At 34.6% G+C, this 16,561-nt stretch overlaps 1 protein-coding gene across 5 annotated transcripts in view; it reads left to right on the top strand.

Moving 5' to 3' along the window:
- The window catches only part of LOC130639484 (A disintegrin and metalloproteinase with thrombospondin motifs 19-like), a 33,070-nt gene extending 19,213 nt beyond the window's left edge, over positions 1-13,857 (top strand). For 3 of the 5 annotated variants that reach the window (XM_057447078.1, XM_057447079.1, XM_057447080.1), the window contains 20 exons: positions 830-937; positions 1,528-1,865; positions 2,421-2,586; positions 3,858-4,081; positions 4,814-4,897; positions 5,443-5,567; positions 5,920-6,069; positions 6,833-6,982; positions 7,703-7,856; positions 8,983-9,099; positions 9,185-9,330; positions 9,853-10,262; positions 10,346-10,426; positions 10,505-10,665; positions 10,955-11,111; positions 11,450-11,588; positions 11,744-11,951; positions 12,201-12,353; positions 12,642-12,942; positions 13,309-13,857. In XM_057447078.1, coding sequence (XP_057303061.1) covers positions 844-937; positions 1,528-1,865; positions 2,421-2,586; positions 3,858-4,081; positions 4,814-4,897; positions 5,443-5,567; positions 5,920-6,069; positions 6,833-6,982; positions 7,703-7,856; positions 8,983-9,099; positions 9,185-9,330; positions 9,853-10,262; positions 10,346-10,426; positions 10,505-10,665; positions 10,955-11,111; positions 11,450-11,588; positions 11,744-11,951; positions 12,201-12,353; positions 12,642-12,942; positions 13,309-13,475 — 3,525 coding nt within the window. In that variant the 5' untranslated portion in view covers positions 830-843 and the 3' untranslated portion in view covers positions 13,476-13,857. Of the gene's footprint in view, positions 1-829; positions 938-1,527; positions 1,866-2,420; positions 2,587-3,857; positions 4,082-4,813; positions 4,898-5,442; positions 5,568-5,919; positions 6,070-6,832; positions 6,983-7,702; positions 7,857-8,982; positions 9,100-9,184; positions 9,331-9,852; positions 10,263-10,345; positions 10,427-10,504; positions 10,666-10,954; positions 11,112-11,449; positions 11,589-11,743; positions 11,952-12,200; positions 12,354-12,641; positions 12,943-13,308 lie in introns of those variants that run through there. The other 2 variants (XM_057447082.1, XM_057447083.1) reach the window with 2 other exon arrangements.
- Positions 13,858-16,561: the final 2,704 nt, after the last annotated feature.

The following is a 16,561-nucleotide window of genomic DNA, read 5'->3' on the forward strand; positions in this document are numbered from 1 at the left end:
TGTTCACAAGATTAAATGCGATATTTAAAAAATTCTTTGTTCTCTGAATTTAAAATTGCCACAACATTTTTGTATGATCCAGGGGTAGTTTAGAGCTTCGATTAACACATTGGTACGTTATTCAATTTTGTTCGTAATCAATTCTGTTATCTATGGTATTTGATGCATTCATAAAAGAATGATGATAAGTGAAACTTCAAATCAGTTATTTTTCTTAATATTATATTTTGCGTCATAAATAAGTTCGTATTTGGCATACGTCCCTTGATAATGAGTCAAAAATCCATTTAAGTCAAATTTTTCATAAAGTAAACAAAATCTTTGGCATAAGAAAAACATTATCAGGAAAAAAACATTTTTCTACAGAATAACAAAACATGCAAAGACAGATCGAGATGGTGTAGTGTGGTGGTAAAGCGTTCGTAATCATAAAATGCAATTCTCAACTTTAAATTCTCAGATGAACTTTATATGTAGTGTCGTCAGTTTACTTAGTCCACCTACTGACAGTTAATTAGTTGGTGTGGTAGGTTAAAGCTTGGAGGAAGAAAGATATTTTTCTTCCTTCAAGGTTAAAGCAACGCCATACCAAATTTTGGCGGTTAATGTAACTTAGTTGTAGAAGGAAGGGAAGGATTGGTAACCATCAGGGTAGGATCCTTAGAGACGGTAAAACGGTACAATTCACCAAGAAGGTTTTATCTTATGGTTTAGATAATAAATATTTTTGGCGAGTATTTTAATTTTAGACTTATCACACAACGTTCAGATTTTGAGAAACAGTAGCAGAACTTTTAGGGCTTACTTATGGGAAGCATTTTTATTATAGGAATCCGTCAAGTCATGGTTTGGAAAGCGCTAATCAGTGTTATCTACATCCTCATCTCTCCATGCTGCAGCGCTTATCAAAGCAAGTTGTTTAAAGATGTAGCCCAAGGTAATACGTTTGTTAACATTCATTGAGTATGATGTCAAGCGCAATTTGCCATTTCTATCGATGGAGATTTACAGCTATCAAATGATGCAGTGTGTCACCGTTTCACTTTTCACTTCCATTTTTACTGCTCCTTTTTACATCAACTATTAACCCCTTTAGTGATTAGAAATTTAAAAAAATATATAATATTAACAATAATAATAAATAAGTAAAGACAAAATAATAAGAAATAAGAAAAAGTTCTTTTGGAGTTTAAGTCCCCTTTTCTCATCAGCAGGATATTTGTAGGCAAAAATGCTGGAAATCCTCTCTACTCCTCTTTTGTTTGGTGTGCACAATGCCCCTTCCTTTCCTCACGTGGACACACAGCAGAAGCATTATCACTTTTGCAGAGCAAAAACTTGCATTAGATATCTTCTTTATATGTCGAATTATCTGCTCTTGTAGATCTTCTATATCTAAACAGTCAGCTTTCTGATCCATATTTTTGCGTTAATATTTAGATTTCAAGCATTAATTAAGCTTATGACAAACGTTCTAACAAAATGATATCCCGATATTATTAGTGACTTTTTCATGTTGCATTTTAGCTAAATTTGCAGCCACGTTAAAAGAGTATAGTATTGCTATTCCAATTTTCTCCTTATCGAAACTTGTCCGCTACCAGGAATCATCATGGCAGACCATAAATAATCTTCAACCAGAGAAATTTTTCATCAAATTAAAGATAAAAGAAACTTCTTTAGAGATAGAACTAAGAAAAAATGACGGATTACTTCGGCATGATTTTATGATGGAAGATATAAGTAAAAACAACGAAGAAGAGCGTTCAGTAGAAAGTTTTGAAAAGAAAATGGCTTGCTATTACTATGGATACGTACGGCATTATTTGACGTCAAAAGTGGCGTTAAGTATTTGTGACGGAATCGTAAGTGACGTTTAAATTTATTTAGTGTTTATTCTTGAAATAAGCGCAAAAATATTTTATTATTATTCACTTTAATTATTTACTTTAAATCTATTAAAACTGCAGCTTCCTTTACTTTCACACTTAATAGGTATTCTCGTCGCCAAACATCTTTAAGATAAACCTTGAAACTACTTTTAAGGTTATAATTACATTGGTAGAGTTTCCTGTTTTTTATTAGTTGTGAAAAGGTTTTTTTTCCCTAAAAGCCTAAAAGTTTAATTGTCTCGACATCGAAGCTGCTGAATTACAGGCATCGCAACCAGAACAAAAATTCTGATACGCGTACCTAGATACTAAACGCTAAGACCTGCGACAAAGAATAAAAAGCGGACATTGCTAACACTTGTTCAACGAAACAAGCCTGTCATGGTTGAATTACTTCAAGGAATTTAATGAAGCTCTATTTAAGTTAAAAGAAGTTTAGGACCATCCTATTTGTGTTTTATTCTTATTGGTTCAAATTAAAAAAAATTTCTATCTTTCCACTAGTTAATAAGATTTCCTTTCGTTTAGAAAGGTTTTATTAGTTTTGAAGGCCGTGATTATCTGATGGAACCAATGAAACAACTTGGTTCAAACTTTCTTCTCTTGGTTTACGAAGCACAAGCTGAGCGCAACAGTACCCATAATCCTTTAAAGGGAAATGCATTGCACTGCTCAGCAGGACATCATCATGAAGGTATGAAAGGGATCATTCATAACCTAAGAGTGACAAAACTAATTAGTGAGCTTATTATACTGAGAATGGAACCGCTTTTCGTCCTTAAAAAAATAATTTATGTAGATAAACATGCTGGTATCACAGCACTAGATGTACATTCCAACATAATCATCATATTTTCAAGAGATTGATATCAAAGAATAAGGATTGATGATATCTTTAATTTTTATTCTGTTTAAAGCACTGGTAATTATCTATATAAGATACAAGTTGACAGGGGGTGTTTGTGTGAGATTTTAGCTTATCTAATAAACCCCAACTAAAAAGAAAACGTGTTTATATTCAAAGCGAACCAGCCCTGCCCTGCCGAGATCTTGATTAAGTTTACTGGACCAGCCCCATCTGCCGAGCTTTCATCTAAGTATATGAGCCAGCAAGTTTATATATATAGAGCTCCATAGAATGACACGCCGTTAAACATCATACGGCCCTATCAACATATTTTCCAAGATTGTGTGGTAACAAACTTTGGAGAGTTCTCTTGACTTCTTTTCTAATGAGTAACTTTAGATTAGTAGGCTAATGTTAATTTCACGTTCCTAAAAATCCGTTTTGTGGAATAGAAACAATATTGGAGTGACGATTTTCAATTTTTTCGTCTCGTTTTTTTTGTTCTCGTTTATCTCGGTTTTTCACCACCAATCTAGGGACTCTACTCACCTAACTGCCACGCCCTGTGGTCATTTAAACCGAGATATCGGGTGGGCGAACTTGTTACTTTTGTAGGTGCTTTAAACTGAACCCACTTTTGACTTCCACACTTACATGGACTTTCTTACAGGCCAATTGCATGTACCCAAAGTAAAACTCAAGCCGGCGTGAATTTTTATTTGGTTTTAAGTGGGTATACGTTCGAGGCGAAGTGAAACTTCACACCGCCGTGAGTTCAGTTCGGTCAAGATTGAAGTGAAATCTCTACTGGCGTTAAAATTTGAATGTATCCACAATTCTGTTAACTTCTGATAATATTTTTAGTAGGAGAATATATTCCCCTTCGGCATAGGCGAAATAAAATTCACTTCGAAAAATTCACCACTATAATTTATTTTGGCAAAACTTTTCACTTCGGCCTAAAATCTCACATTGTCGCAAGGTACGTTTAACCAACCGCTAATAGTGTTAGCCAAAAATCATCCTTTAAAAAACCCTCAAACTAATTTACAATTTGCCACTGAACTTTCGATTCAAATTACTTCAAGTTGCGAAGTACAATAATAACCTTTCTTTAGAAGCCAGCACTCTCGCAAGCATAACACCACCTCTGCTACGTCCATCGGTGCAGAACATCTCCCGCAAACTTACCAGGAGAAACATCGAGGAACAGAAGCCTACTATTACTAAGAATAAACTTCCAGTAGCTACTATTGAAGTTTTTGTGGTGGTTGATAAAGAAATGGCTACGTTTCACGGCAACCAATCAGTGCGCGATTACGTATTGACAATGATGAACATGGTAAGCTGATTGGTTGATTCCTGGAAATGTGAAAGAGGAAAGCAACATTGCGAGAATTTCTTACCTTTTTATGAATTCGGATTTATTGCTAGTATTTGAAATTATATCGTCCTTGCTTCCATATTATTATGTGGCGTGTGGCCTTGTGGTTAGGAAGTTCGCTTCGTAATCACAAGGTCCGTGGTTTGGTCCACAGCGCAGGCATATTTAGCAAGTGTCTTTACCACAGCTACAGGTCAACCCATGCCATGTGAGGAAAATTGGGTAGGCAATGCCAATTTAGAACACAGGAACCACATTGATAACAGTGTTTCCAATACTGAAGTGGCTATATCCTGTATAAATATTAGGATTAATTAATGATCCTGGACACAGAGACTGTTTACGTTGACTTTATCAAGATCAAAAATTAATAAAAAAGAGAAATTGATTATTGAAACTCTGAAGTATCAACTGTTTACGCAGGGGCTTGCTGGCTAAATTTTGCTTTTTACAACCAGTCTCAGTAAGTTCACAGTAATATTACATCAACTCACTTGATAGGAAAGTATTTTAACCATACGTATTCAGCGTTTAGTCGCAAAAAGCATATTAATTTTCCGCATAGTCCAGCATTTTCATTGTTTCCACGTTAACTAGGGTTTCCCGCGTGCTCTCCAAACGGCACAGCTCTCCAAACAGCTTACTGGGTCTTCGTCTACTTTGTTATTCAATTTTATCTCTTTTATATAGGTTTCAGATATGTACAAAGATAAAAGTTTAGGCGTGTTGATAAATATTGTTGTTACCAAAATATTGATAATAAAAGATGAGTTGGTGAGTAGTTCTTTGCTGAGTACTTTAGAAACGTTTGTGGACACTCCTATTTATTTTTTTTGTCCCCTAAAAATAAAGAAGTTCTGTATATGCGCGTGCATCTTTGTAGATTGCAAAAGCAGAACAATTTATGATGCATTTATAGATAGTTATGGAACGCAAGACCCGAAAAGGCAATAAAATTGATTCATTCAGCCGCGCTGCTTCTTTCTTAAGAGAATTTTTTACTAATTTTTCCATAAATTTCATTTTTTTGGCTGGATCTTATTAATTACGATATATTTAGGTTGTCTGTTTTTTTATTTTTTTACCTACAAGAATGTGCAAAGTCAAAACATTGCGTTGCACAGAAACCGTCTATACAGTCGAGGTGAAAAAGGCTTTTGGGAAACTGTAAAACTCACTTTCCATTAATAAGGTTAAAACCAAGTCCTTATTTAAGCAGTCCCTTTGAAATCACACCAAATATGTCTAACAAATGTATTAACTTTGGTTAAAATAATTCTAAAAGAAACAGAAGGTGTAGCGTTAGTATGTCTATTTAGAAAAACCTGAAAATCACACACAATGGTGACAAGACTTTGTTTAGCTTTTGTGAATGGCAATTTTCCAGAAGTTTATCCAGTGGAGACAAGCAATCATCATACGACATAGCTCTTCTCCTTACACGGTATTTTTTACTTATGCTCTTTGATACTTACTCATAACACCTTAACATGGCAGAGTGATGAGCAAAGAAGGAGGGAGGGGATTGATCAAATCATTCAAGCATAGAGACGATTTCAGCAAAAAATTAACATTTGCTAAATTTTTATTTGAAGAAAATTATTATGTTTACAAATTCGCGGCTCTTAATCGAACCTCTTGCTAAACCTGTTCCAAAAGGATAAGTCCTGTAAAGGAAAACTCACTGATTTAATATGCAGTCAAAACCAATCAAAAACTTATTGCAGCGTTATGGATGGTAAACTTTATGGATGGCGTGTTCGCAAACTAGTAATAAAGAAAATACTATTTTTCAGGAAAGATGTATGTGCACATTCAGATAAACCGTGTGGAACCATAGGATTGGCATATATTGGAGGCACATGTACAACAAATCGGAAATGTGCTGTCGTTGAAGATATTGGTCTGAGTACAGCTTATACAATTGCGCACGAGATTGGACACAAGTAAGATTATATTCTAAACATAAATGAAATACGCGTGTTTTTATCAGAAATACACTTTTTGTGTTCAACACGGATGTTTTAAAGGAACTTTAAGATGATCGAGAGCCCTGTACATTATCAATTCGCTTTTTCCTTTTTTTCAGTACTTCATGCAGCACGTAGTGCAGTGGGTTTGTCGGCAAATCTCAGCTCTGGGAACGGCAGATTAAACCCCGCTCGCTGTTTATGCTTAACGTCGCCCTGCTTCTAGTTAACTTATTACACCAACCTTGTCCTCAGAGCTCTCCTACACTCAAGATTTTTGACGACACGGCTCCTTAATGGGCTTGGAATGAAAACCAGCCTTAAGGGTTGGTGGCGAGGCATGTGCAAAACCGAAACGAAGGTTTTGAAGAAATTTAGCTGTTCTTTCAGCATTTTTACACTCATTACCTTAAAATAAAAAATATAAAAATATCTTAAGGTCCCCTTAAAATATAATAGGCGTATAAAAGCTTTCGGGGCGAGGTTGGATTATACTCGACCGAACCTTCTATAGGTTCGATCATGGGTGAACTATCTTCCATAACGATGCTGAACTTTCGTTGACACTATAAGAGAAATCGTTTAAGTAATTTAGCTAGTTCTTAATGTTGATAGGGCACAGACGAGGCTAATGCTTTACCAAACACGACCTCAATATACAGAAAAGATAAATAAAACAAGTGACAGAATGTTTTAGTTCTAGTTGGGTCTAAGTTTACCTCACCTATTTCTATATCAGTTTAGGCATGACACATGATGGTCTTGACAATAATTGCAGAGTGCAGTCAGCTGGCTATCCTCATATGATGGCAGCGCAGTGGCCGCAAAGTAATCATGTGCCGCTAAAATGGTCTTATTGCAGCAAGAAAAAACTTGGTGAATTTTTGGGGTGAGAATAAATTTACTTATTTGAAACGATTGAATATGAAACTAGAACTTAATCAACATGGGAATTTTTATTTTCAGTATGGGATAAAAATGTGCATAACGTAAATGTTAACTTGATCACATGCTTTCCCTCTAAAAGTGACATTATCTAAAAAAGCACATTGGAAAAAAATTCTGATAACGTCATTCAGTATAATATGACGCCGCCATATATTTCCGATCTTGAAGAAAGGCTAGAATATTGGAACATAAACTCTAAATTAAAAAAGTCTTACAAAAGATTTAGATGCGTAAAATTGGTAGCTTAACGCATAAGAAAGGAAGACTTTGAAACTGTTGATAAGGATATTTAAAGAAAAAAAAGTCTTATTTTTCCCTCGCCACCTGTAAACACGACAACAGACGTGACAACATACCAAATAGTTTTAACTCTCTCGAAGCTAACTAAAATGATAAAAAGCTACCAAATTTTAACCCTCAACACGGTACTAGGAAGATACTACGAAAAGTTTTAAAGGGATCTTTCCAGAGAGGATTTTAAGCTCCACCCGCGGCTCGAATAAGCCTTAAAAAACTAAAATGTGTTTGAAATTTACTTGTAGCTGCTCTGCTGGCGGTTTGCTGCTTCTCTTTCTAATTTTTTTTTTTTACATAAGTAACTAAAAAAACGTTGCAAGTGGAGAAAGTGAATTAGCTAAGACAAAATGATTCTTTACTGTAGATCCTATAAAAGCTATTGTATTCGAGACAAATCACTTTCCGAAGATGCGAACCTATCGAAATTGTCTGGAACAATTCCTGGAACATTATACAATGCAGATAGACAGTGTCAACAACAATATGGTGTGATAGCTAAGCATTGCAGAAAATTCAAGGTTCGTGGATATGGATTATTTTGGTCTTGTTGTGATATACACATATTTCTTTTATAAGTCACCTAGCGTTATGAGTCATACTAACAAAGTTGCCCTAATCACCTCCACAGTCGGCTCACAATAACTTCTTAGGGTTCGTTTGTTAGGAAAAGTGCTTTGCCTGTTTTAGAAAAAGTTTTCCCCGGTCACCAAGATTCAAGATGCTGATTATGTGTTGACCGAAAAGGGAGTATTTTAAGAAACCGACCTTTAAAGGGTTAAATTTAAAAACAACAAACAAAACCAATTCATCAGCAGTTGTTTTTCATTAACCTACATACTGCAAAAAAGTAATCAATCAAACCCATAACATTTTACGAAGACACAACATTTTATGACCAATTTTAATGGAAAAAAGCTGTAACTTAAGGATTGATTTTTAAACTTAGTCTGAACTACAAAACACGCTTATTAAGCACTATGTGTAGACGAAAGATAAAAATGCATAAAATTTCTTGGCCTAAATTTGACATAGACGTATTGTCTTAAAAATAAACTTCAAAAACGATTTAGAAAAGATAAAAATTATCAGTTTTGTAGGGCAATGCAATTCCTTCTTCTTAAAAGTCACCAATAGCAAATTCGTTGTGATTTTTTTCCATACATTAACTTCGTTTTTTACACAGACGCTACCTTTGGACCCTTCTTCTTACTTTAATTATTTATAATCTATCTCGTCAGGGTTTTACTTCATCAACACAGCTTATTTTCAAAGGTCGGCCCAATTGAAAGTTTCTTAAAAAATCTCGTGAATTTTGTTATATGCCTTTAAACAGGCTGTTTATTAAAAAAAATACGTGTATATATGGTTTTGCTGTAACGTTTCAGTAATGCCACAATGCCTTACAAATGATCACTTCAGCGTAGCTATTTTTTTACAACAGCTACAGGAAGCAAAAATAGACAGGTATAGCGTAAGATAAAAATACTGGAAAAAAATAATAAGTATTGAGAAAAGTCGGTTTTCTATCTTTTTGCGCTCTTTATTTTTAACACAATTTTTTTTTGCAATTTAAAAAAAAGTTAAAGAAAGTCCAAAAAAAATTAAAAAAGAGATTTGTTTCATAATGCATCATTTGCGTTTTAGACAACAGGACTACCAACAAACCTCTGCAAACAGCTTTGGTGTGAAATTGAAGGTGAAGATGAATGTGTTTCAAAACTCGATCCTGCAGCCAAGGGAACAGAATGTGATGAGGGAAAAGTAAGAACGAACAAACTCTATTTCCATCTCTTTTGAATATCTGTAAAGTTGAGTTTCTTTTCTGAAATGATATTGATTTTTACAGTGGTGTATGTATGGTAAATGCGTTAACAACACAAACATGCCAGATTCAATCAATGGTGGATGGAGTGTTTGGAAAAATTGGACTACTTGCAGTCGCTCCTGTGGTGTTGGAGTGTCTTACATGGAGCGGACGTGTAACAATCCTTTGTAAGTGACTGACTATTATAATAATTCATTTCTAATATCCTTTGCCTTGTTCTTGCACGCTCTTGCAAAAGCTCCTAATTTCAATTTGTTTTTTCTCTTTCTGTAGCACATTTCCTAAAGACGAATTTTATTGCACTGACTTTGTACATGTTTTGATGTAAATTTAACTTAAGACGTTCTAACAAGGAAGAGAACTAATAATTTTGTATTTTGCATTTTATTTTTATATTTTGTTATAACACTACAACATATATATTCTTCTCTGTATCCTTACGTAAATCTAAAAAAAAAAATACGTTAAGAAAAATCAATCAGCTTAATTAATAGTAAAACATGTTTCAAAAACAATGCATTTTCTGCCTTTAAACATCTAATGTGAATGGTGATGAAATGGTTGTAAAGTTAATCAAGTACTTTTTCTCATGCGTTTTTCCTGTTAAGTTTTTCACTGCTCTGACATAAAGCTCTACTCATTCACGCCTCATCAAGTGAGTGCTCAACTATTTAAATTTTCTTTTTTAGTCCTTCAAATGGTGGCCGTTATTGCATTGGTGATAGTCGACAGTATGTTACCTGCAATACTCAGCCGTGTCCTAAACATTCAGTTGATATTCGTCTTCTCCAATGTCAACAGTACAGTAACAAGACGATGAAGTACATTAGTGTACACAGTGCCACTCAACAATGCGCACTACATTGTCGACCTGCCAATCATTCAATACATTATTCTATTAAATTCCAACAGAAAGTGATCGACGGCACACCCTGTCGTCATGTTTTTTCTGACATCTGCATTGATGGTCGATGTCAAAAATTGGGCTGTGATTTGAAATTAAATTCTAAACTTCATAAGGATGTATGCGGTGTTTGCGGAGGGGATGGTGATACATGCAAGCTGGTCGAAGGGGAATTTACCCAGCCATTAGGAAGAGGTATTTTCTAGCTTATTTACTCGCTGATTTGGTGAACAAGAAAGAAAGTTTTGCACTGCAGTTAATGCATGTGCTATTTTTAGGATATGTAAATGCAGTTGATATACCAAGAGGCGCAAGGAATGTACTCGTCAAAGAGGTTAAACCATGTGCAAGTTTTCTAGGTAGGACGAATAGGATTAAAATTTTATTATTTTTTAATACGTCTGTCTAAAAGAGTCATATTTACTCCAAATACGAAGCTTTAAAGAGCCATCATGGAACGTACCATGTGAATGGAAATTGGACGATTGAATTGCCCGGTCGTTATGATATGAATGGAACAGTGGTGTATTACAGAAGAAGAGGAACACAAGAGTTCTTTTTTACAAAGGGTCCTACAAAAGAAGATATGCAATTCATGGTAAGAGATCTTGGTGATCACAATATTACTTTCTTTTTTTAAAACAGAAACGTGTCTGCATTAGGCAATATCGCAAGTCCTCTAAAATCAATTAAATAACCCTTCATAGTTGACTATCAAAGCAGATGCTCAGTCTCTTTCATTCGATTTTCTAAATTTTGTAAAAAATCGTTTGCGTGAAATGTTGTTTGCGTACCTGTTCCATGCGTTAACAATAGTTCTCTATTCCACATTAAAGAAGCTTTTCTTAATATAAATCTTTTACCAAAGAATTTCCTTTCGTCATTAGGTGTTGTTTCAGGATTTCAATTTCGGCGTCAAATACAGTTACATATTACCACTTAATAATACAAAAGAAAAGACAGATTCAGAAAGAGAGAAGCACAAGGGTTCATTTGGATGGATGCAAGGGCGTTGGCAAAAATGCTCAGTTGTTTGCGGAGGGGGTAAGGTGTTTCAATGTTTATAGTTCTTGTCGCCACAACAGTGTGAGAAGCAAGACAATGAATTTTTGTGTCGTACGTCTGTGTTGAAAGTCGATTATAAGGAACAGCTTTCGAATTACAAGATAATTTCAATATAATATGAGAAAATTTTTTGTCGACCACTATGAACGGACAATGTTACACTGCTATAGAGGTGCAAATAAATATGTTCAGCTCAAGTAACTTTACCAGCCAGATTATTTGTTAGATTTGGAAACCACACATGTGCAAAAAAATCAAATACTGAATGTATCTTCTTGCTTGGGAAACTTTCCGGAATAACAGTAGTAGTATTTTAGGTATCATGAGACGTGGGAAACCAAAATGTCTACACATGCACCAAAGAAATATAAGCATTGTCAATGATACCCACTGCTCTGGAGCTAAGGTGCCACCTTCACCAGAGAGAACTTGCAATGAGCATACATGCCCTAAAGTGTAAGTGGCTTGAGGTATTTTTATTTACATTGATGGATACAGACCTGATTAAGAGGCGCAATATGCTAAAAAATCGATTCTGCAGAAAAAAATTCTGCTTCAAAAGATATTTATAGATGTAAAATTCTCTTACTCCGTAATTCGTTTTCAATTAGTTGGTTTGTGACACCTTGGAGAGAATGCAGTAGTACCTGCGGATTAGGACTGAAGAAGAGAAATATTACATGTAAAGAAAGAAAGCCGAATGGATACTGGAAAAATCGACGAAACAAAGATTGCCACTTATCACTAAAACCTGTCTCCATCAACACGTGTGTCGAAAAGGCGTGTTACTTAAGCTGGCGAACTAGTGCATGGTCAAAGGTGGACTTTTTTAACATTTTATATTAAACTAATAGCCTTAAGAATGTCGCTATAGCGCAAAAAGGTCAAGAGCTTTTTTCGTTAGCGCGTTTACACATAAAAAACTATACTCTTTTTAAAGTGCGCACGCCTTAGCAAGAAATCTCGTTGTTTGTACTTGAGCACAAAATCCAATCAAATGGGAATGACCCTTAACAGCCGTATTTAGAAACTTTTAACATTAAAATGTTTTTCATTTGTTTTTTACAGTGCCATGCACCTTGCAAGAAGATTGGAATGAAATACAGAAGCGTCTCATGTCCAATCACAGGAGCTTGTTTACATTCTGCGAAACCTGCCATGATGAGAAGATGCAAGTCTTCAAAATGTGACTACCGGTGGGTTGCAGGACCATGGAATCAAGTATAATCAATAATATCTTTTTAACTATACTTACAATCCTTGGACAAAATACCTTAACATATAGAAGACGATAAAGCTTTGTTTCTTCGAAAATGTTTTTGAACAAAGCTTCTACCCCTATTATAGTCAATGAAGATCTGAAATTAGTAGATTTTTTGACTTTGCAACATTGATCTGAAATTAAATAAGGAACCTATATTTTGCTAAGGGAGTTTGTTTCACAATTAATGTCTGCGATCGTCAATGCGTATTATTAAAACAATCCTTTAATGCTTCCTTTCCATATAGTGCTCAAAACCATGCGGCCAAGGTTTTCAAAGAAGAACAGTCAAATGTAGGGAAGTTAGCTCTTTCATAAAAGTAAAAGGAAGATGTCTCAAGAAGAGACCGCACCATAAAAGAACATGTTATATAAAAAAATGTGATGATGTAGTTCCAACCAAAAGCAATATAGGAAAATCAATGAAAAAGCAGCTAAAGGAAGTTTCGTACAGATTGTATTCACGTATACCACGTGCACCAAGAAGAAAGCGAAAACAAATGAAAAATTCACTATCTATGGTAATTGGTGCTTTGAAAGAAAAAACAGGTATGTAGTTGTAAAATGATTAAATCTACACTATTGGCTATAATTTTCAGCTTCTAATTTATCCAACGTTATCCAACCTTACTTTTGGCTTTCTTGTTCACCTAAGATTAGAAGCTTTAAAGGTAAAATGTGATAAACAGCGGCAGATTTGGGAGGTTTTTTGGGTGTTGCAAAATATCTTTAAAGAAGGGATTAGGCAAAACTGGGGATTTTGATGCGGGCAGCTTATTGGAAAGCAACGCTTTTTAACGCCCTGCAGCAGTTAGAATGGTTTAAAATTAACTCTTAAATGCTGATGGAGATACAACTTTATTCTTTATCCGCCCCTGAAAACCACGTACTAAATACTATTCTTGTCTATCTTAGCTCTGTTACGGAATGAAAGAGACTGCAAAAGAGACAGTATCACACCACGTGTGTGCAAAATGAAGATAATGTTATCAAAGCTTTCAAATCAAAAACCATTTTGTGATTATATACACAATAGCATCAGATGTTGCGCGACTTGTAGAAAACGAAAAGCCACATGGTAACTCACGAAATTTGGAACCTCTTAAATCTCATGTAAAAGTCGCAGAGTTTCAGGAAGATCAGCCGAGCTAACTATTTTTGAGTAAAATAGTACGAAGAAAAGAACTTGTGTTTTCATGTAGTAGAAAGCACAAAATGTACCGGACAGTAACATAAAAGGGCAACAACAAAGGTTGAAAGATTGCATGAAAAAAGATAAGATGAAAAATTGAATTTTTAGAAACTAAAATCAAATAGGATTAAGAAACGTTTTTTTTAACAATAGCTTTGAAGAAATATGCGACTTCCAGCCTTTTAAGGGCCTAAAAAGTTCAGTGGAAACAGAGTTAAAGTATATTTATTTAGCAAGAATTTTGAAAAATAAGATGTTATTTTTTATCTCTATATTCTTTTCTCTTGATTGCGATTTCGCGATAACGTTCATGTGCAAAAGAAGTTGGAACTAGATGGCTCCACAAGTAGGAAGGTATTGAAATGATGTTCCCAACATTTTGCAAGCCAATGAAAAGCTCAAATGACGCATGCAACGCAACACATTCTGTTTAAAGGGGCTACAAATGGCTGTTGGTTTTCGTCTTTAACGACTTCACGAAAGTCAAGCTAATGGCGGTGGAAAAGTGTTTGATAACTGAGGACAAAGGCAACACTTTAAATCATCTTAAATATCATATTGAGCATCTAAATATAACAAATGAGGTCCCTATATATATTGTATATCCATGATTTATTCGATACAAGTACTTATTTTTAACTCAAACTTTTTAATAAGATAAACCTCTAACCTTTTTAACTAGCTAGCTATATCCTTTGAAATTTTGCATAGAAACTTATAAGTTTTTTGTACATAAATCCAACCTAGGCAACAACAATGACTTTAAAATCTAAAGGTTTTAAATACCTTCTTAAAGGTAGTCCCATAGCATATTTTAACAAATACAGCACCTTGTGTTGTCTCTATTCCATCGTCAAAACAAACTTTCGGTTTACTGATATTAATATGTTTTGCAGATTTCTTTTTCCGCCAAAAAGAATATCGAAGAAAAATTTTTTAGAAAATAAAAATAAAAAAGTAGCAAATTCATCATAAAAAATTAATCTCCATGATTAGAGGTTGTATATACGTCTATGTGGTTCTAAAGTTTTTATAATTTCTTGCGCCTTTTGAGTGGTCGATTTATTACACGCCATTCTTCGGAAATTGCGGGGATTAAGCTTATTGAATCGTTTCGTAACAAAGATACATGTGCAAAAAACATTCAAATAAATCAAATAAGGTATAAATGAAATATGTTCCACATTTGGGATTAAATACCTTATTCGGTCGGGAGACTGTGTAAAGCATGGCTCCAACCTGATTTTTGTGCAGGTGATAATAGTGCTAAATAAGGTATCAGTCACAAATATTGACATATTTTTTATGATGACTTGATATGACTATCTAAACCTATGCAACTCCTCCGATTGCGTAACCATTTTTTCTTACTTCAACATCTGGAACAACGAAACACCACAAAAACAGAATTTTGTGGAATCTGTTAGCCAGGAGACCCATCGGAAATCGGAATAGTAGGGTACGAAATATTACACTGGATCGCAAACGACTTTTTTGCGGTCAGACTACTGAACGAGCTTTTTGAACGGTTTCTTCTATTGTTTATTGGCTATTCTATTATTGGCTCACGTGATCATTAGCAGAAAATCCTTTCTTTTTTAATTTTTGAACGAGAATGGTCTTACTCACCTGATCAAACTTATTATTAAAGAGGGTAGATGTGGATGGTTGGAAGTGACTCAATTGATGATTGGAATTAACTCCATTGATGGTTGAAAGTAACTCAATTAATGGTTGGAAGTGACTCAACTGATAGTTTAAAGTGAACCAAATAATGGTTGGAAGTGACTCAATCCGCCCTGGTGTAAATACGGTTAAGCCCAGGGCGTCATAAGCAACTGTAAATATGGTTGCCAATTCCAACAAAGAAGCCTTTATTTATTTTACGAAATATTGAGAAGAGCGTCAAAATTTACATTTTTTATTAAGCGATCGGTATTGTCGGCAGCGATTTTGAACTAAGCACCCTGGTGCTAGATCGAAAAGATGCGTTTGCCACACATTAATTGAAAATCACGTGACAATTACCACAACAGTGGCATGTGGTAATTGTCACGTGATTTTTGATGGTTATTCTTAAAGGCAGTAATTAAAAAAGTCTCCAGTTTATACACAGTAAAAAAATGTACGAGTCCTAGCCCAATCAATAGTTAGCAACTTCTTCAAAACGAACGAACCCCTGGTGCTAAATCGAAAATGTAGAAGAAAAAGAAAGCAAACCTTTTTCATTATTTTAACACAACTTTTTTTTATTCTCAATAGCTCTTTGTTTGTGGCAATTTTTTGCAGGAACTTTAATGATCAGAGCACTTGCTCCTGTCACTCTCATAAAATATAAAGTTTACAAAACAACTGTATTCTTTTCCAATACTTTTTAGTGTAAAACTTCTGTGGTCTAATTGTAAGATTCTTACAGAGAATATATGTAAGAGATCCAGGTTCAATTCCTGGCAGGAGTTTATAGGATAGAATCACGTATTTTTTTTATATGACTCTTTTCACATTACATCAAGTCCAAGTATACCAATTCAAAGACAAAGGTGAAGTCTCTCTATAGGCAGCAATGATTTATAAAGAGTAAAACTAACTATAAGTAGGATTCGGGTGTCTTAGAAAAAGTCCAAAAATATTAAGTCCTCACTTCTAAGAAACCTTTGGGGTGAGTGTTAAAACCGCTTAGGCTTCTTGTTACAACCTAAGTAAGAGTCCATTTTTATTGCTTCAGGCAACTTTGCCTTCTTCGTTTCACCAGTATACAGCATGGTTACATTATCACAGGACGTTTAGTAGAGGGAAAAGAGTTGTCATAATACGTGAGAGATTTACTGACCCAAATTTAAAAGAAAAGTACGTTGGATTTAAGGATTAGATTAGGAGTTTGTAATTATAAAAATGAGAAAATAGAATTTTTTACAAAAATATATACAGTACGTAAACTTTTACTTGCATTAGTTCTTGAATCGCTTAGTTTAAGCA

This window comes from Hydractinia symbiolongicarpus, chromosome 1 (genome assembly GCF_029227915.1).
Source record: "Hydractinia symbiolongicarpus strain clone_291-10 chromosome 1, HSymV2.1, whole genome shotgun sequence".
Taxonomy (NCBI): Eukaryota; Metazoa; Cnidaria; class Hydrozoa; order Anthoathecata; family Hydractiniidae; genus Hydractinia; species Hydractinia symbiolongicarpus.